Genomic DNA, 21,127 nt, shown 5'->3' with positions numbered 1-21,127 from the left:
TGTTTCTCTCAGATATTTCAAGGTAAAGATCATTTGTACTAGAATAAATATAAGGAGCTCTGAAATAAACTCATTACAATTGTTTTAAAAGTACAAGATTTCTCACAGCCCTAAATAAGTTAAGATGCAAGTAAATTTCCCCCAAAATATACAGTTGACCCTTGACAACAGAAGGCTTAGGGGTGCCAATAGCCCATGCAGTCAAAATCCCCATATAACATTACAGTTGGCCCTCTGTTCTATGGTTCCCCAGGGTTTGTGTAGTATGCATTTATTGAAAAAATCCACATATGAGTGGATCCACATACTTCAAGCCAGTATTGTTCAAGAGTCAACTGTATATATATATTTTCTATTAAGCCACTGAACATTTTTCCCCACAGAGCATTCAGCATAAGTGCTCTGTGGAATTCATTTTGAGAAATGCATTCTAGTTCGTTCATTTTTCTTTACAGCTGGATGAGATTATGGTTTCCCAATCTGACCTACTATATATTTATTTTAATCATTGTGATAACTCACTAGAAAATGGGGAATCAATATAACAGCTGGTTAGAGAAGGCTAAAAGACAGAGCTTTGGGTTCTTGCCAAACAAATGATAAGAAATGGCCCCATAAAGACTCACAAGAGTTGTTTTCCTGAGTAGACATATTCCAGAGATGAGATGAGGTATGAAGGGAAGATTGTTCTAAGCACATTTATTTGGCATTATTCAGGAAACCAAGAACATCTTGTTCTGCTTAAATAATTTCTATTTTGGAGCTCAGCCTCATGTAAGTCATGTGATATAACTAAGAGCACTATTTTCTTTTTTTCATGCTCTAAAGAACATGTTACTTGTGTTCCAAAGATAAGATTTTGTATTTAAAATGGCAGTTCTAGGTAATTCTTGTCAAGTGAAAACTTAAAAATTTAGAGGACATCATTTCTAATATAATCACATCATATTTAAAGAGAGGCATTTATAAATGGCTATTAGCATTGTTCATAAAAAAAATGAAAAATATTCAATTCTTTACCTAAAATGCCAGCAGAAAAGCTTAGAAAAATCTTAAATTACTTCCTTTGAAAGTTGAAAGAAAATGAATTCTAACTGATCTACATTCCTAACTACACAGTGATTTCTTCATGTGATCTTTGAAATTTTATTAATACTAAATAATGATAATTTAATTGTTCAATCCACTTCTTAGTAGAGCTAGGTCAAAACTACAGGGAGGTCTTATAAGCAGATCACAATAAACTTTTTCTATAATAGTACATAATATCATTTATGTAATAATCACACTATGTTAATTAAAGATTTGTATGGTTCTATTCTTTTTACTTCTTTTTCCATCACTTAATTTTTAAAACTATTTTAAGAAATCCACCATTAATCTAGGGATGATTTTTAAAACCTATAGAATCTAAAATAAATAAATACTGTACTTCATGATAAAATTATGATTTAAAATTATATAAATAATCTAAGTGTATTTTCTTCTCAAAACTGATTACTACATTAGCGATGCATTAGACCTGATGGTTTGTTTTTCCTAATGGTGATCAAAATGGGGTTAAGACAATAATGTTTCTTACAAGCTTGGAAGACCAAATAACTAGTGGAGAAATGGTTAAGATGCAATTAAGCTATATTTTGGGATTATATTAAGACCACATGTAGCAGAGTGTCAGTGATGGAGAATGTGAGCACTGGAGACTGTCGGCATGGGTTTCAAATCTGGCTTCTTCAGATTCAAGATATGTGATCTCAGAAAAATAACTAAATCTCTTAGACAAAATTTCTACATCTATAGAGTTCAATATCTCTAACTACAGGGGTCAAAGTCATTATGAAAAGTAATATTGAATGTAAAACACTTAGCACTCTATTATATGCTCAGTAAAAATGGGCTCTAAAAAGAGTAGCTATTGATACAAAAATGTAAAATATAAAAATTACATTTAGGAAATTATCCTTTCCTTCAAAAATTCAGAAGGTAACTGTGGTTAATATTATAAAAACATCAGATATGATATTCTACAATTAATCTCACCTTTATAAATGACTTTGTTTTATTGCAAATAAGTTGGCTTTTCTGAAACAGAAGAAAGTAGAAAACAGTATGCACTCATTTCTCTCCTCTACCTATCTACTTTGAAAAAGTAAACAGCTTCTGAACACAAAGTTTCCTAGGAAGCTCCTCTTGCATCCTTTAGTTTCTTGAAAACAACATCACTTGTTAAAAAAACAAACAACACAAACAAGCAAACAACAACCACCAAAAAAAACCTCACTGTTTTCTTGCCTGGAGACACCAAAACTTTCATTAAAATAAGAGAAAGCATCCCTGAAGGCAGCTTATTTCTTCTTCCTCTGTCTTCTTCAGTTTTGATGCTGGATTTCCTAAAGTTCGCACTAGCAGGCTCACTTTCCACATGGCTGAAGAGACCTAACAGAGGTAGAATTTTTTTAAACAGCTGCCATCATCTGCTTCTCTCTCCTTCTCTCAGTCTGCTCTGGGAGTATCTCCTGCTCCCTCATGTTGATCTCCTTCCACCCCTGTCAACCTCCTGTGGTTACTAAATACATCTGAGGGTAGCCCATGAGCATGGCATCTTCTGCATCTGCCTATCTTCCTCCAGTGGCCCTCAAACATGAGAGCACATCACAGTCGCTCCTGGAGTATTTAAAAATGTACATCCCCAAATCCATTCCAGAACCATGGAATCTGAAATCCAGGGTTGAGGTCCCTGTGTCAATATTTTTTAAAACCAACCCACCATTGTTCTAACATCACCTTCCTGACAGCAAACACTGGTCATATCCAAAAACCTGGGTTACTGCTTACATGTCTTTTAATCCTCCCCTGCTAGTCGCTGCCATTGCAATGTTGTCAACCACACTCCTTGAAGACTAAACCTTAGCCCTGCCTCCAGCCCCTCATCAGAGATCTAATATGTTTGCCAAACCTCAGGTCTTGCCCCAAATGGACCTTTCCCAACCATGAAACTTAGAGTTTCAAAATTAACTACATTTGTGATGAATGTCCCCAGTTTACCAACTGATCAAGGTACTACTGATAACTTACCGAAAATCCAAACTTGCCATGCCCCTGGGCAGGAGCCATGATTCAATCAGCAGCCTCCACAGCCAGCCTCTGAAGCCAAGTATCTTCTCAGTCTTCTTCTTGGCTTTGGAGACTAGATCTCTCCCTATTATCCACCCTTTCAATATTCAACCAGCTTCAACATTATCTATGCTCTGCTTTAATTGTTTGGCCTTCCTCCTTTTTGCAGAGTTCAGGGGAACCTTGTACCTCCAAACACTAAAGAATTACTCACATTTCTGATCCTACACTTCAGTGAGACAGTAGAGTTATAAATAGGCATTGCCCTGGACACCTTTTCCCCAAACTGAAAATTAAAATTTGAACATTTTTCCCCACAGAGCATTCAGCATAAGGTAGATAAGCCATTGGCAACTTGATTATTTTGATCATCATAATGATTGGATTGGTCAACCAAATTGAGAGCTTGGAGGTCAAATATATAGCAACTGATCCAAATTTTATTCAAGATTTAGCACAAATGGTGTATATACAGGGTGTTCTCAGCTTTTAATCTGCCATGACTAAATCACACCATAGGAGATTTTCATACAGATGTTGGCATAATGAGATAGGAATTATTCTGTAGCCAAGAAGCCTCAGCTTTTGTTCCCCCACAGATATGTTGATTTAACAGTGAAATGTGAACCAAAAGTCATTTATGGGAATTCCAGAATTCAGTTAAGAAGTTGAATACCCCAGGTGAACACAAAGCCAAGGACAGCTACACTGAAATGGACAAGAAGATCAAGTTTATTTTACCCTCCATCAACTCCTTCCCCAACACAGCACAGCTCAGCACAAGTCCTGACTCACTACTTCTTCCTTGGAAGGAAAAAGAAGGATGAAACATGCATCCAGTGTCCCAGCTTTTCCAAGAGCTGCCTAAGAGACTAGTTTCTGTCTCACCTCATATGGATAAGTGATGGAACTGGTATTGTTTGGATGCCTGAGAGATACTGAGAACAAAGAGAAGAGGATACAGCTTGCTATGGCCAGCAAGGCTTGATACAATTGGGAGAAAGTGTGCAATTCAAGGCTTCTCCCTAAGGATGGAAAGAAAGAAGTGCAGCATGCTTCCAACATTCTGTTTCAAGAGCTTCCCCAGCAACGGGTATATGTCTTGCATGAATGAGGAGCTGATGAGCCAGCACAATTTGCATGGACTGTGGCTGCAGAGAACAAGGTATAGTTGGGTGACATGCTGTGGTAGGACCAGAGAATATGCAGCACCACATACAGACACCAGACAGAGCAAAAAATTAGACACCACTCAAAAAGAAACTTGCAAGGTTCTAACTGCTCTTGAAGAGTCAATGGATCTCATACTAAATCAAAAAGGAAATTAGAAAATGTCTTGAAGCAAATGAAAAACAACAACAACAGCAACATACTAAATCTTATGGGATAGAGAAAAAGAAGTGCTAAGTGGAATAACCTAGAAGAAAAGGATAAATCCCTAGAAACTTACAATCTACTAACACTGAATCATAAAGAAATACAAAATCTGAACAGACCATTTCCTAGTAAGAAGATTGAATCAGTAACCAAAGACCTCCCAACAAAAAAACCATGACCCACTGGTTTTACTGGTGAATTCTACCAAATATTTAAAGATGAGTTAATACTAATCTTTTTCAGACTCTTCCAAAAATTGGAAAAGAAGGAACACTCACTTTGATACCAAAGCCAGACAAAGTCACCACAAGAAAAGAAAACTACAGTCCTGATAATATACCTCTGATAATATAAATGTACAAATCCTCAAGCAAAATACTAGCAAACCAAATTCGATGGAAAATTAAAAGGATTATACACCATCACCAAGTGAGATTCATCTCTGGGATGCAAGGATGTTTCAATATATAAAAATCAATCAACTTGATACACCACATTAACGGAATGAAGGCTAAAAATCACAGGATCTTCTCAACAGATTCAGAAAAAGCTTTTGACAAAATTCAACACCCTTTCATGATAAAAAACACTAAGCAAAATAAGGATAGAAGGAAATTACCTAAATCTAATAAAGGTCATACAAGAAAAGTTCAGAGTAAATATCATACTCAATGATGAAAACATAAAGGCTTTTCCTCTAAGATCAGGAAAAAAACAAGGATGCCCCCTCTCACCACTCTTATTCAACTTAATACTGGAAGTCCTAGCCAGAGCAATTAAGCAAGAAAAAAAAATACAATATATCCAAACAAGAAAGGAAGAAGTAAAATTATCTGTTCACAGGTGGCAAGATCTTATATATAGAAAACCATAAATTCCACAAAAAAACCTGTTGGAAATAATAAAATAATTCAACAAAGTTACAGGATACAAAATCCACATAGAAAGATCACTTGTGTTTCTATACACTAATCATCCAGAAAGGAAATTAAGAAAACAGTCCCATTTACAATAGCAGTAAAAAGAATAAAGTACTTAGGAATAAACTTAATCAAGGAGGTAAAAGACACAGTGAAAATAATAAAACATTACTGACTGAATTTAAAGACAAATAAATGGAAAGACATCTCATGTTCATGGATTTGAAGACTTAATATTGTTAAAATATAATAATGTAATATAATAATGTCCATACTACTGAGCATGATCTATAGATTCATCACAATCTCTATCAAAATCCCAATGATTTTAAAAGAAAAAAAGAATCCTAAAATTCATATGGAACCACAAAGAACCCCAAATAGCCAAAACAATCTTGAGAAAGAGAACAAAGCCTCATACTTCCTGATTTCAAAATATATTACAAAGCTACAGTAATCAGTACCAGTATAGTACCAGCATGAAAATAGACATACAGACCAATGAAACAGAATAGAGAGGTCACAAATAAGCCCACACATATATGGTCAAATTATCTTTGACAAGGATGTCAAAACTACACAACAGGGAAACAATATAGTCTCTTCAACAAAGGGTGTTGGTAAAACTAGATATTCAGATGCAGAACAAAATTGGACCTTTACCTTACACCATACACAAGAAATAAACTCAAAATGAATTAAAGGCTTAAACATAAGACCTGAAATCATAAAACTCCTAGAAGAAAACATAAAAGGAAAGCTTCATAACATTGGTCTTCACAATGATTTCCTGGATTTGAAAACAAAAGCGCAGGCAGCAAAAGCAAAAATCAACAAGTGACAATATATCTCATTAAAAACCTTCTATACAGCAAAGGAAACAACAGAAAACAACAGAATGAAAAGGCAACCTAAGGAATGGAAGCAAATATTTGCAAACCATATATCTAATTAGGGTTAATATCCAAAATATATAAGGAGCTCCTACAAAACTCAATAGCAAAATAAACCAAATAAAAAGTGGGCAAAAGACTCAAATAGATATTGCTCAAAAAAAAAGGCATACAAATGGCTAAAGTGCATCGCTCAACATAGTAATCATCAGGGAAATGCAAATCAAAATCATAATGGCCATTACCAAAAAAACAGAACATTATAAATGTTGGTGAGAATGTGGGGAAATTGGATCCCTTGTGTGCTGTTGGATGGAATGCAAAATGGTGTAGATAGTATGGAAAACTGTATGAAGCCTCCCTAAAGGCATAAGAAATAGAACCACCATATGATCTAGCAATCCAATTTCTTGGTATTTTTCCCAAAGAATTGAAGTCAAGATCTCTAAAAGATACACACTCCTATGTTCATTGCAGCATTATTCACAATAGCTAAGAGGTGGAAACAAACTAAATGTTCATTGACAGATGAATAGATAAAGAAAATGTGGTGTATACATACAGTGGAATATTATTCTGTCATTAAAAGAAGGGAATCCTATCATAGGCAACAACGTGGTTGCACCTTGAGAACATTATGCTAAATGAAATAAGCCAGTCATAGGAGGACAAATCCTGCATGATTTCACTTATATGAAACATCTAAAGTATTCAAACTCAGAGAGTCAAAAAGTATAATGGTTGTCATAGGCTGGGAGAGAAAAAATGGGGAGTTACTGTTCAGTGGGTATAAAGTTTCAGTCATGCAAGTTGAAAGAGTTCAAGAGAGCTGCAGTATAATATTGTGCTTATAGTTAAAAATACTGTTCCATACATTTAAAAATTGTTAAGAGAGTCTATCATGTTACATATTCTTTATCACAATTAGAAAAATACATTCAAATTCTAGAATACATTGAGTTGTGCCAACTGTTAAGAGTGTAATAGTCTATTTTTTGCTTTTAATTTAGTGTAAACCAAGGACTTTCCATTCAACTGAACGTTGATTATTTTAATACATATTATACAGATGTATTAAATATTTATGAAGGTGTGGGTTCAAGCAAGATTTTAAGAGGTAAGTTAAAACAAATATACAGTCCATTATCAAAATGAAAATATGTGGAAAACTTTTTGGAGTGATGTGCTTTCCCTTTGATTTTTCTTTTTTGAGGTTGTATGTCTGGTTTTATTTTCTTCCAGATATGTAGCAATATGATTTGTGAAATAACCCATTCTCTTATTGATGCGAGTTGTTTGTTTGTTTGTTTATTGGAGTATAATTGTTTTACAATGCTGTGTTAGTTTCTGCTGTACAACGAAGTGAATCAGCTATATGTATGCATATATCCCCTCCTTCTTGGACCTCCCTCCCATCCACCACCATCCCACCCATCTAGGTGATCACAGAGCACTGAGCTGAGCTCCCTGTGCTATACTGATGGTTCCCACTAGCTATCTATCTATTTTACACATGGTAGTGTATTTATGTCAAACCTAATCTCCCAATTCATCCTGCCCTCTCCTTCCCCCACCCCCCATGTCCACACATCTGTTCTCTACATCTGTGTCTCTATTCCTGTCCTGGAAATAAGTTCATCTGTACTATTTTTTTAGATTCCACATATATGCATTAATATATGATATTTATTTTTCTCTTTCTGACTTACTTCACTCTGTATGACAGACTGTGAGTCCATCCACATCTCTGCAAATGACCTAATTTTGTTCCTTTATATGGCTGAGTAATATTCCACTGTATATATGTACCACATCTTCTTTATCCGTTCATCTGCTGATGGGCACATTTAGGTTGTTTCCATGACCTGGCTATTGCAAATAGTGCTGCAATGAACACTGGGGTCCATGTGTCTTTTCGAATTATGGTTTTCTCCAGGTATATGGCCAGTAGTGGGATTGCTGGGTCATATGGTAGCTCTATTTTTAGTTTTTTAAGGAACGTCCATATTATTCTCCACAGTGGCTGTATCAATTTACATTCCCACAAACAGTGTAAGAGGGCTCCCTTTTTTCCACACTCTCTACAGCATTTATTGTTTGTAGATTTTTTGATGATGGCCATTCTGACCACTGGGAGTTGATACTTCATTGTAGTTTTGATTTACATTTCTCTAATATTTAGTGATGTTGAGCATCTTTTCATGTGCCTCTTGACAATCTGTATGTCTTCTTTGGAGAAATGTCTATTTAGGTCTTACACCCATTTTTTGATTTTGAACTGAATATGAGCTTGTACTTTAAGTTACTGAAAGGAAAAAGAAAAACTGGTCCTGATTATAAAAATTAATAATTTAGTGCTCTGTGTAATCAAACTTCTTAGTAATAAATGATGTACTGTTTCACATGATTCTCTTCTAATTGATGTTTTAAAAATCATGTGGAATTCTACTATACCGTAAGTGTTGCTCCCCATTCAGCAAAATTCAAACAAACCCTAAAAACAGCTATTTTGCTTCAACAATGAATCTCTTCTTTTTCTATTTTTATTATGCACTCTGCTTCTCAGTCTCTTGAAGGACTATTACTAATAAAGTTGGTAAAACAATGAGTAGATCAGGATGTAGTCTCACTAAATGGAAGGTGTGGATGGTATTGTTATTATGTAGCCATTTGTCATTATGGACATAGACACCAGTGGGAACTGAGAAAGGGTAGGGAATGCTCTAATAATACATGTGTGACTACCCCACTTTATTCCATCTGGTCCCCAAATGAATAGACCTATTCATGGTATCCAACAAAAGTAGGAGTGAAATTCCAGGAGGAAATAAAATAAGGATGAAGAAAAGAATGTGGCAGCGGAGTCCAGGGAATAACTAGTTTTCCTCACACATTTGAGGAATAGTCAATAGTCATCTTAGCAGAGCTAAGGTTACAAGTGACATCTCTTATTAACATGTATGTAAAGCTGTATTTATTTTAATAATTTTGGATTTTAAATTGCACTTGTGAATAATGAAAATTAGATCCTATCGAATAAATGTTTTGATTGACTTATTGATTTGAGAAATATTTAAGCATATGATAATAATAAGTACTTTTTATTGGGCGCTTTTAATATGACACACATCATACTGAGTACTCTTTGTGGCTATCCTTATTTAATATTTTCAATAAATCTACAAAGTATGCATTACAGGAGAAGAAAATGAGATCTAAGAAGTTAAATGACCACAAGTCCACAAAGCTAGTTAGTGTTGGAGATAGAAATCAGACCCAGACCCTCCGACTTCAAACACAATGCATTTATTCATTGTGTTTTAAAAGCCCCAAGTACAAGTATAATCATGAGTATACATAAAACAGATGAACTCATGGTAAATCACATTTGGCTTAAATAAATGGACCAGCCATTTCATAATCTACTTATTTCTGTAGTTGATAAATCTAGCTCCTTAAAATTATGTCAACATAAATATTTACATAGGTGGACAAATAAGCCAGTTCATATAAATTTCTCCAAGGGCTAATGTGATATTAATAATAAATTTTAGCATACTTTGATCACTTGCAATATGCAAAGTAGTGTTCTCAGCACTTTAATTCAAAGAAAAAAAATTCTCCCCTGAACCATATTACACAGGTGCTATTAGAATCTTTATTTTACAGATAAAAACTAAATTCATAGAGGTTAACTTCCCAAAAATGATAGGTGTATATTGCCCTCATGTTCCCTTCTCTTCAGATACCATTTGCCTGAACGCTATTTTTACTTATTTTCACATGCTTAGAGCATCAGAAATACATAACTAAATCTTAGAATCATTATATATAGTGATGTCAATAATGCACAAATAATTATCATAAAAATGCAATAAACTAAATAGAAAATAGAAAAAATCTAAGAAAATGAATTTAAATTATAACAAATAGGTAGTTGTTTAATTTTTAAGGTCTTTTTGAAATATAAATGTATTTCAAAGTTTTTTAAATTAAATATTTTAATTTAAATTGAAAAAATATGAGAAATGGCATTAGCTGTTAAAATTGCTTTTAAAGTTTAAAATAATACCTTTTTTAAAGATATGTAAAAATGTCTTACCTCCAGCATCTAGCCCATGCCTGATATATTGTAAAAATTTAGTATTTGTTGATTTAAATTTAAACCAGCAGGTTTATATATCATGGTATTATAGTAGTTAATTAATGGAGATCAGTAGCATTTCTTATAACTCTACAGTTATTTTGTTTTGTAACAATGCTGATACTTTCACTCTTGATTCAAAATCCCATCTTTTTTTCTAAATATTTTAGCAAGTTTCTTATTGTGAGAGATGTGTACACAATTACTTTTATTAAATTACAATTCAGAATAAAGATAATTATCTTTATCACGTGGAAAATATATAGATATTTTAATTAAATCAAGGAAAATAAGGTTATGTAAAGGAATTATAAGAAAATAAAAGTATCCGGTACCATAAAATAGTTCTTATATACTTGATTAGGGGTAAGTTAGTATGAACAAATTTTAAAGGCATTTTTCAGTCATTTTTATATACAGTCATGATATAAAAGTTCTCTGAATAGATTAACAGGATAGTAGTCAAAAATGTTTTCTTTAAACTGTAGTGATGAAGGTAAAATATTCAATTCATTGGTGGTAATAATTAACAGTACTGGGTATGGAAGTGGTAGAAGATGATAAATATGCTCCATTCATGCTTTATTCAAAAAATACATAGATATATTTATGTATCCTCAAAGAAAGACAACAGAAACAGCCTGTATGAGCACGCTGAAACCAATTTCAAGTTGACAAGCCAGGAAAATGCATTTCTGTGTGTGTAGTTGTTACACCATTCTTTATATCTGAAGTGCTTAGCTCTTCTTCTGTTCCCAAAGGACTATTAATAGCATACCCCCAGTATTGGAGCTTAGCAGTTTAAGGACATGTTTTTAAAACTGAATCACACAAAAGTGGGCATAGATATAGACGAAGTTATATAATAAACATAGTGGATCTTCCTGAATTGTCAACTTATCCTACAACAAAAATAATCGTATTGTGGACACGGAATTAAATAATATATACAAACATTTTTCACAGTAAAACATTTTTATTAAAATTTGTGCTTTTATTAGAACACTTTCATGTAGTGTTAGAAGTACCCATTCATTCACTTCTGTTGATAGAGGTATGTTATATGGAAAAGTTTAACAAGCACTGGCTTAAGGTGTTGGACTTCCCAGAGGCTCTTGAAGATTCCTCAGTGATAGTCCCTGGAAAAATTAAGAACTACTTCCTCAGTACTCCTATGGCATTTCTCTCATATCTATCAATTCCAAAGTAATTTTTTTATAATTCATTAACCTGAACTTTTCTAATAGGCTAAGAGGGGAACTTGGTTATTTCTTCTCCAGCATTTAGCACCATACCAAATTTATAGTGAGCACTCAATAAAATGTGTTGTCGATATTAGAAATCCTTTATAACACACAAAGAAGCTAATCTAACTGCAGAATTTCTTCTCTTATGAATAGGATAAAATAAATAGTTTTGAGCTGGATCTGTTGAATTATACTCTATGGAAAGTCTGTTATCCTTGCCCATTGCCCTCATCTCAAATTTCCCTGAATTTTAATTATGTTTCCCAGCTTTCCTCTTTTGCAAAACTTATTCACCAGAGCCTTTATTGTTAGAAGACAAATGAGTTAATTCACACAAGTGTGGCTGCTTGGCAACTTTAATATCCATAGCAATATTGTTTTTTAGTAAAAGGCACTGGATTTTCTTAAGGAATTATTGCTTAAAAGTTTCTTGTGTCAGGTAGAGAAAAATCCAGGCTTTAGAAATTATTAGGAAATTATTTTTTTCTTTCAACTCCTGCCCTGACTCTTTTATGACTCTTTTATGTAGGCAAACTCTATTGCTATATTTACTCACATCTTAGTTCATGCATCCAAAAATTGATTAAAAGTTTCCCATGTCTGACACAATGGCAGAGACTCAGAAAGCGTTAAGTGTAGTCTCTGCGTTTTCAGGGCTTACAATCCAGTTGAGCAGATCAAGGAATAATAGCTAGCATTCACTGAGCACTTACTATATACCAGTCACTCTATCATGTGGAAATTACTTATTTACTCCTTATCACAAATGTTTATGGAAGGTGTTATACCACAACAGAGGAAACTGAAGCACTGAGAAGTCTCATAAGACGTGGAGCCAGAAATGAATCTCATGCTGACTCTGGAGCCTCTGTTTTTAACCAGTGTCTTCTACTACCTTTGTGGATGCATAAGATAATATTCTCTCCACTGCATCTGTGGCTCTGGGACTCTTTCTAGTCACAACTTTAAGAATGTGATAAAAGATTTACAAAGCCTCAATAGATGCAAATGTTCTACACCATTTCTAGAAATTTATGTGTAACTCTGAAGCGTATTAATGAATCTCAGGACATAAACCCCAGACTGACTAGACTAGTACAATAACATTAGACAACATGGGAATCCAACACATCACAACCATGAAGGGTGCCATTGAACCAGTAGCCACATTCAGATCCTACCAGAAGTCATGCCCCCCCCAAACTCCATTGCTATAGAAAATAAAGAAAGAAAGAGAGGCAGATAGGTTTGAAGCAAAGTTTCTAGAATATTCACATGCTTTAAGCAGCTAGACATTTATGGACTACAAAGATTTTAAATATGACAACCATTTGGGTTACACAGTTACATATGTTTGTAGAAGGAATCTAAATAACCAATGTAGTCCTTCATGAGAAAATACTGAAAGAATGAAATACAACTTTATTGCAGAAAAGAGTAAGATATAAATCAATGCTTATTCATGGCTTTCTTTCCATTAGATTTTCCTGAAATTATCATGCATGTAATCACATTTTTTCACTAATTTCTACATGATAAGCACAGAATTTTTCAGTAGTTTATGAAAGCATCTTTCTTCAGAACTCAATAATTAACAGTGGTGCTTTGTCTTCAATCTGCAAGTGAGATACCTTTCATAAACTTGAATCTGATACCCAGTTCAAACTGTCGAACTAAAATGTGAAGCCATTGCTTCCTAACCTTTTTTTTTCATTATCACTCCCACTAAGAAACTTTTAGACCTTTTTCTCCCCTAATTGCTCCCCATGAAATTTTAATATTTCAGATATTCTCTATACCTGTTTATGTACTGTACGGCTATCTTGGGCTTTATAAATTTAAAAACTAAGAATTTTTCTGTCCCTGAATACAAATTTTTACCACGTAGGTGGCAATATCACCCGCTTTGAGAATGTATGTGGTAAATAATAAATTTCTATAAAAGCAAATTTTATCTAACAATACTTTTTTTGGTAAATCACCATGTGAGTACTTCTTATTTCTCAAACACTATATTAACCCTTGAAAATAAAAAGGCTAGAAAGTTAATATCTTTTGTAGCTAGAATTAAAATGGAAAAGAGATAAGATCAATATCTGTAGAAACAATCCTTAAATTGTCTAGGATTATTTTGAGGTCCTACAGCTATATGGGTAGAAAGCTAAAGAAATACCCTTATTTCTACTATTGTGATTGAGTTTAGCCTCTGTTAGTGTGGCATGGGAAAAATGTGATAGAATCAAACTCATGTTTTGTTTTATAACTGTTTAACTTGTATGTTTCTTAGATTAATTTTTTCTGTAAAAGAATGGATCTTTTTTTATATGTGTTTACAGTGTATCTAACTAACAATTAAAAATGAAAATATAGTTTATCAAACCACAAATATATGTAATAATTTGAAACATTATTATTATAGGACAAGAGATATTTATTTTAAATAAATTAATTATAGGACTAATGCTTTTAGTTAAGAGTAGGATCAGATAAAAAGATTGATAGATCAATTGATAGATCAATAGATTGATTGATGAATGGATAGATGGATGGATGGACAGATCAATAGATAAGTGAATAGATATATATGTACATATAACAGTCATTCATTTTCTTTTGTAGCTTCTCTCTGGTCAAATAATCCTGGCACAATTAGGATTTTTTCCAATCAAGTTACTGCCACTTTTCTTATACAATCTGTTGAAAATGATTATATTGGCTTTAATGCAACATACACTGCATTTAACAGCAAAGTGCTTAATAGTAAGTATTGTTTATTCCTTAGCCTTTGAATCTTCAGGTGCTTTAATACTGTAATGGAATTTTAAAAGTAGCAGGACCTAATATTTTAGAACAGGGTCACTATCTGTTTCATTATGCAGGTTCTTTAATGAGTATCTCTTATGTATACCTTTCTCCAGTTGATACTTGCAAAGAAATGAGAAATTAGAAAACAGCTCACGTTCTTCAAAACAATCAAATAACCAATTTGAGAAAAATTATAAATCAATAGGAAAATTAAACTTTTATATACTGCAAGTATTCAAAGCTTAAGAAATTAGCATAAAACTAATCTGAGAATGTTCCACATCAACCTAATTTTGACCAGAGTATTAAATTTAGTAAATAAATAGGGGGAGAAAAAAATTTGGGACAAAGTTTATGTGGGTAAGCCAACAGAGGTAAGATATAAAAATTAAAGAACAAGATGCTTGTCTTTGCTGAAGCCCTAATGGGGTATAAGAAACATAAGAACACAGTTGGCAACAAAATGATGTGGGTTTTTTTTTTTAACTAAATGGAATTAAACAATTAAAATGAATTTAAAAAATGATTTTGTGCATGCCACTTAATTATAAACTGTGTGAGTTTACGTTATTTTCAATTCAATCTATTATAATTAGTCATATTGTTGACTACATTTGAAATATTTTATTATTTTTTTAATTTACAGATTATGAGAAAATCAACTGTAATTTTGAAGATGGCTTTTGTTTCTGGATCCAGGATCTAAATGATGACAATGAGTGGGAAAGGATTCAGGGAAACACCTTTCCTCCCTCTACTGGTCCAAATTTTGATCACACTTTTGGCAATGATTCAGGTATAATTCATATTTAATTCATAAACTAAAAGAAAAGTGTCATGCGCTGTTCTATAGTTCCAGACATGCAGGCCCAGCGGCCACGGCCCACAGGGCCAGCTGCTCCACGACATGTGGGATCTTCCCGGACCGGGGCACGAACCCGCGTCCCCTGCATCGGCAGGCGGACTCTCAACCACTGCACCACCAGGGAAGCCCCAGATTTTCTTTTTTTTTGATCATGGACTAATAAATGAATTTAAATGAAAACGGTAATCAAGTAGGCAAGTAAGAGTATTTCAAGAAATATATTTTTTACCCTATATATTCATGAAATGTTGAAAAGTACACAGAGGTCGTTAGAGACAAAGAGACTTGGGTTGTCACCCTAGATTTGCCACTTATTATTAACTAAGGGGACTTGTGGGAGGTAAATAACTGTTCTGAACTTTTGTCTACTCTGCCTTAATTTCCATTTTCTGATTGTTCATTGCTAGTGTATAGAAATGCAACTGATTTTATATGTTGATCTTGTACCCTGCAGCCTTGCTGAAACTGTTTATTAACTCTATTAGTTTTTTAAGAATTCTTTAGAATTTTCAATAGATCAAGATCATACCATTTTGAAATACAGATAAAAAGGCAGGTTTACTTCTTCTGATAAGCTTTCTTAGTCCGTCAGGGCTTCCATAACTAAATACCACAGACTGGTTATCCTAAATAATCAATATTTATTTTTCAAAGTTCTGGAGACTGGAAGTCTGAGGTCAGGATGCAAGCATGGTATGGTTCCGATGAGAGCCCTCCTTTGGTTCATGGACACCAGCCTCCTTACTGTAATCTCACATAACAGAGAGAGAGAACATAAGAGAGAGCTCTCTCCTGTCTCTTCTTATAAGATCACTTATATTGACACCATCATGAGGCCTCCACATTCATGACCTAATTATATCCCAAAGGACCTATCTCCAATATCATCACATTGGGGTTTAGGATTTCAACGTATGGGGTTGGGGGGGACAACCATTCAGTCCATAGCAGAAAAACTATGGAAGAGCTGATTCTAAAGCATGGTCCCAAGGGAAAAGTGGTGTTTTTGTAGGTATATTTTTCACATGAGTGGGATATTAGAAATGGATTTCAGGTGGAGACATTAACATTGAGACAATAAAATTTGAGAAGACCAGAACTCATTGGGAATTATCAGGAGATAAGGAACTCATAGTGAGAAGACCAACCATGTAAACCTTGGAAGCATGTATTCATAATACTAAATACAATCTAATTACAAATCTAGAAGTAATATGGATCTTACAAAGTAAGGAAAAGGACAGAATAGAAATTCATACATTTAGATAACTTTCTTAGACAAAATCTATCCTATAGTATCTCTTTTTACCAATGAGAATTCAATTCAATTCAAAGAACACATATTAAAACCTCTCTCTAACCAGGTATGGTTCTAGGCATTGAGGACACAGATCACACATCACCATTTCTACAAAGTCTTTCTGGAGCCTCCAAGTTAAAATCTTCCTTTCCGTTAAACATCAAAGCACCTCTTTTGTTTTTCCTATCACATGGCCTTATATCTGCTTACTTATTTGTTTCTTTCCAACACAGTATTCTCTTCAGGAACAAGAACCTTGTCTTTTTCATCTTTGAATTGCTAGTGTATTCTCAGTGCCTGAATCTAACATGTAAAATTATTTTTAAATATATGGATGAATGTCTATAACTTTTATTCAGTAAGTCATTTCTAAATAAGTGATTGACTACATGAAATTGCTTATAACATAATAATAGCTTGAGCACATATGCATTGTAATTTATTATTAATAGCCCCTTATATTACAAAGATCAATATCCTTGTTTTTATAACCTGAAAAGTAAATGGCTTGAGTTAATGTCAATTGTGAATGACATCTAGTAAGGGTACATTAAAAAGTTATTTTTTTCATGGTAGAAATGTATCTGAGTAATCCTGATTCCTTAGAAAATACATCCTCAGAATAATAAAATACAGTTCGTCATACTACTTCAAATTGAAAGTATTTCTTAATAAAATGTGCCTAATTTTAATCTATTTCCCTACGAAATCATTGAAAGTTCCTCTCAGTGTGTTTATTCATTCCTTTATTTAAGAAGTATTTTTTGAAGCCAGGCCTTATTCAAGGCCTCAGAATGTATCTGTGAATATAAAAAAAGATTTTCTGCTCTCGTGGAACACATATTTTAGCAAAGAAAAACAGAAAATAAGCAATATGCATAACAAGTCATTACATTTTGGGAGTCTGTTTAATGTGAATGAGTACTCTGGGAAAATACAGAGCTTAGTAAGGTCAGTGAGGAGGGCAGGTGTTAAGGTGCTTTTGCAAATTAAAATAGAGTCATCAGTTCGGGTCTCATTGAAATAGTAAGTGACATTTGAATCAAAACTTCCAAGGAATGGAAAGAATTAGCCATATAGATTATTCCAGACAGAGGAAACAAGCAGAGTAAAGGTTCTAAAGGGAGTGTGCCTGACGTGCTTGAAGAAAGGCCAGGAAACCAGCATGGCTGAAATGGAATCAATAGGGACAGTAGGGCCTAGATAATAACAGGTCTTCCATGGCTTTGGCTTTTTCCCCAGTGAAATTAGGAACTATTGAAGTTTAAGTGTAGGAATGAGAGAATTCACACTGGCTGGTAGAATATTTTATGGCAGGGCAAGGTGTTGTCAGAGAGACCAGTGAAAGGCTATCACCTAATCCAGAAAAGAGGCCATGGGACTCTCAGATATGGTGAGAAGAGGTCAGATTCTGGATATAATCTGACAGTAAAGTTAACAGGATCCTGCTAAACTCGTTACTAGTGTGGACCTATAGACAAAAAATGTGCACTGCATAGATGGCCAATCTCATTAGATCTACATGTTTAATACTGAAAATTATGACATGTATCATCTCATACATAATTTTTCTCTTTTGAATAAGTGATTTCCAGAACCTGATCCTCTATGGATAAATTAGTAATCTCCACAGCTGAAGACTAACCCCAAGTGATAATCACCCAACCCTCTAAAGAATCCTGACCTAAAACAGTCAAATAATTTGACCAATTTTTTTCCTTAACTTTAATAAAAAAAAAATGTCTCTACCACACTTGGACAAGGGTAGTTAGAGGAAAGTGCAGAAAGCATTTATATCTACTGACTATGGCAGATAGCTTTTACGTAGCTGAAATCTTTGATGTTCAAATGATCATTTTCTCCTTTTATGTCATCATAATAAGAGAGAAAAATAATTCCACTGATATTTGAACACTATAAGTACGTTACAGGAGAAAAATGGTTTCAGCTTGCCAACAGATTAAATAACGAAAGAAATAAAATGAAACTGACCAAAGTGAAAGAGGTTGAATGTCAGGTAGAGGTTTTAAATAGTTGGGTTGGAAATGGAGTCTCAGGAGAAAGTCGTGTAGCAGGAGTTATTTAAAATGAGACGAGTTAGAGCAGTTCAGAGCCCACCAGAGGCAGCACTGTAATGAGAATGGATGAGAGGCCTTAATAGGTCCTTTCCAACTCTCATACCAGTGATTTCATAACCTACCAGTCATTCCCCCACAAGGGGCATTTTTCTTCCAGCCTGCTTTTTTATGTGTCAGAACATTCTGCCTCTGAGATGGAAGGGAATTAAATCTCTCCCGCTGTTCCTCTTACCCATGAAGGTTTTTTTAGTTTTTTACCTTCACTTTAAATCACAGGAAAGTCTCTATGAAACAGATAAACTTTGAATTAACATTGCTTTAGGGAAGAACATCCAAGTCCCTTAACTTCTGAAGAAGTTTCTCCTAGTGGAGCACCGACTCCTGAATCTCTGTTTTTTCAATGCTCAGTTTCTCTGTACTTCTCAGAAACAAAGGGAATTGGCGGAGACGGTGGCCCTGATACAGGGCAGCATCTTGGGATGCTCAGCAGTGGCCTGTTTTTTCAGAACGTTCAGGGAAAATGAGGTTAGTAACATGTGAAAACTTAAGAAATGGAAGAGTCACAAAAGAGCTAGTGGAGCCAAAGAAAACATTTTTTATTGGCCTTTCTTGGTGAAATCATAATTTTTCTAACACCTGGGGGCTAGCATAGTGTAGTAGTAAAGATCATTAAAATAGAGACCCTGATATCATAGCTAGGTTTAAATTTGAGCTCTGCCATTTAGACAAGTTATCTATCTACTATCTCAGTTCCTTCATCTGGAAAGTGGGTCAATGATAATAGAACCTGACTTTGGAGGCATGTTATGAACATTAAATTAGTATGTTGGAAAAAAAACTTAGGAAAATACCTGGCATATGAAAAATGCTTTATAAATGTTAGGTATTATAACTATTTTCTTTTCATGCCACAGATGTATTCAACAGAAACAAATTGGCTGTGATATTGTTCTAAATACTATTGTTCAATTTTCAAAAGTATATTAAGTCTTTTGGATAAGTCTTTTACTTAGTTTATAACCTTATTCTAAAATAAGTAGAATTTTAGTGTTTCAAAGTAAAATTGTCCTTATTTCCTTATCTTTCCTGTGATGTTGAATTTCAGAAAATAATATTACTCTTTAATATTGATAGAATCTGACTGAATTTGCACCATTCTCCAATCTAAACCTTTCAATATTTATCTACCAGATTCAATTAACTTTATATGCACCCACAAACTCACAAAGTGCTTTATATAAGCTTATTTTCTTCTTGAGAGGGACCTCCAAGTTTCCAGAAGATCCTGCCATCTCTGCAGTTTCTGCTGTCTCTACATCAGCATCAGCACATGCCCAGCACTTCTTTTTATTTGGGCTGTTGGAGGCAGAGGTTAGGTTCAGTTCATAGAGAAATAAGCAGAAAAAGAGATAGGTAGAAGTTGTAAGAGAAACCTTATGGCTCACAGAGAAGTCTCACTGAATGCTTAAATTACAAAATGTTCTGGGTTTGAAGCTGACTCTGTGATTAATTCCAAGAGCTCTCAAAGATATTTCAAGAAAGCTGATGGAGATGCAAGAGAGAGAAGATATGGGAATATATGTATATGTATAACTGATTCACTTTGTTATAAAGCAGAAACTAACACATTATTGTAAAGCAATTATACCCCAATAAAGATGTAAAAAAAAAAGGAATTATCATTTAACCATATAATTCCCCATATGGTTATGGAAAATATCTATTTAATCATTTATTTTGTGCAGTACTTTAATAAATTAAAAAAGCCAGTCGAATTAGTGTAACAAGAACATATTAAACAGTATTCAGCTAATCCATATAGAGGATTCAAAAATGTACCTTGTCTTTCTTTTTGCCAAATTTCTAGTAAGTTTTAAAAGTCACATGTAAACATAAATACAATACACAACGGAATACACTAAGTGACATCAGGGAAGTACAAGTGCAACTGAGAATTCCAAAGGAGGGGTTATATCTAGTTGGAAAGACCAAGAAGGGTTTTCTGAAGGAGATGTTAATTTGATTTAAATGACCTCAAAAAATTTGTAGGATACTGACAGGTACAATTGTAAGGAAAATTAAAAGGACAGGAAAACAGAAACAAAAACCCCAAGAGTTATAAAATTTCTCGGTGATGGAAAAATTAAAATAATCTAGTTTTGTAGAAGTGCTGCATGTCAATATTAATACATGAATTATAAGAACTATGGCTAGAAAAGGATAGTGAAGTCAAAGCACAGAGGCCTCAAACATCACAGTGAATTTGTTGGTTTAGTAGGAAACAAAGAGATGGTGAAAAATGTTGAATAGGGACAGATTAGATTGTACAGAAGGAAGCGTTATTTAACAATGATGTAAGTGATGAAGAATTCTCACGGGGAGTC

General features: G+C 33.9%; 1 protein-coding gene across 2 annotated transcripts in view; it reads left to right on the top strand.

Moving 5' to 3' along the window:
- TMPRSS15 (transmembrane serine protease 15) overlaps positions 1–21,127 on the top strand; it is a 135,140-nt gene that overhangs the window by 34,982 nt on the left and 79,031 nt on the right. For both annotated transcript variants that reach the window (XM_019922279.3, XM_073803640.1), the window contains 3 exons: positions 7,315–7,421; positions 14,315–14,455; positions 15,147–15,296. In XM_019922279.3, the coding sequence (XP_019777838.2) occupies positions 7,315–7,421; positions 14,315–14,455; positions 15,147–15,296 (398 nt within the window). The remainder of the gene's footprint in view (positions 1–7,314; positions 7,422–14,314; positions 14,456–15,146; positions 15,297–21,127) is intronic.

Source organism: Tursiops truncatus, chromosome 4 (assembly GCF_011762595.2).
Source record: "Tursiops truncatus isolate mTurTru1 chromosome 4, mTurTru1.mat.Y, whole genome shotgun sequence".
NCBI lineage: Eukaryota > Metazoa > Chordata > Mammalia > Artiodactyla > Delphinidae > Tursiops > Tursiops truncatus.
This window is presented reverse-complemented; position numbering and strand designations above follow the sequence as displayed.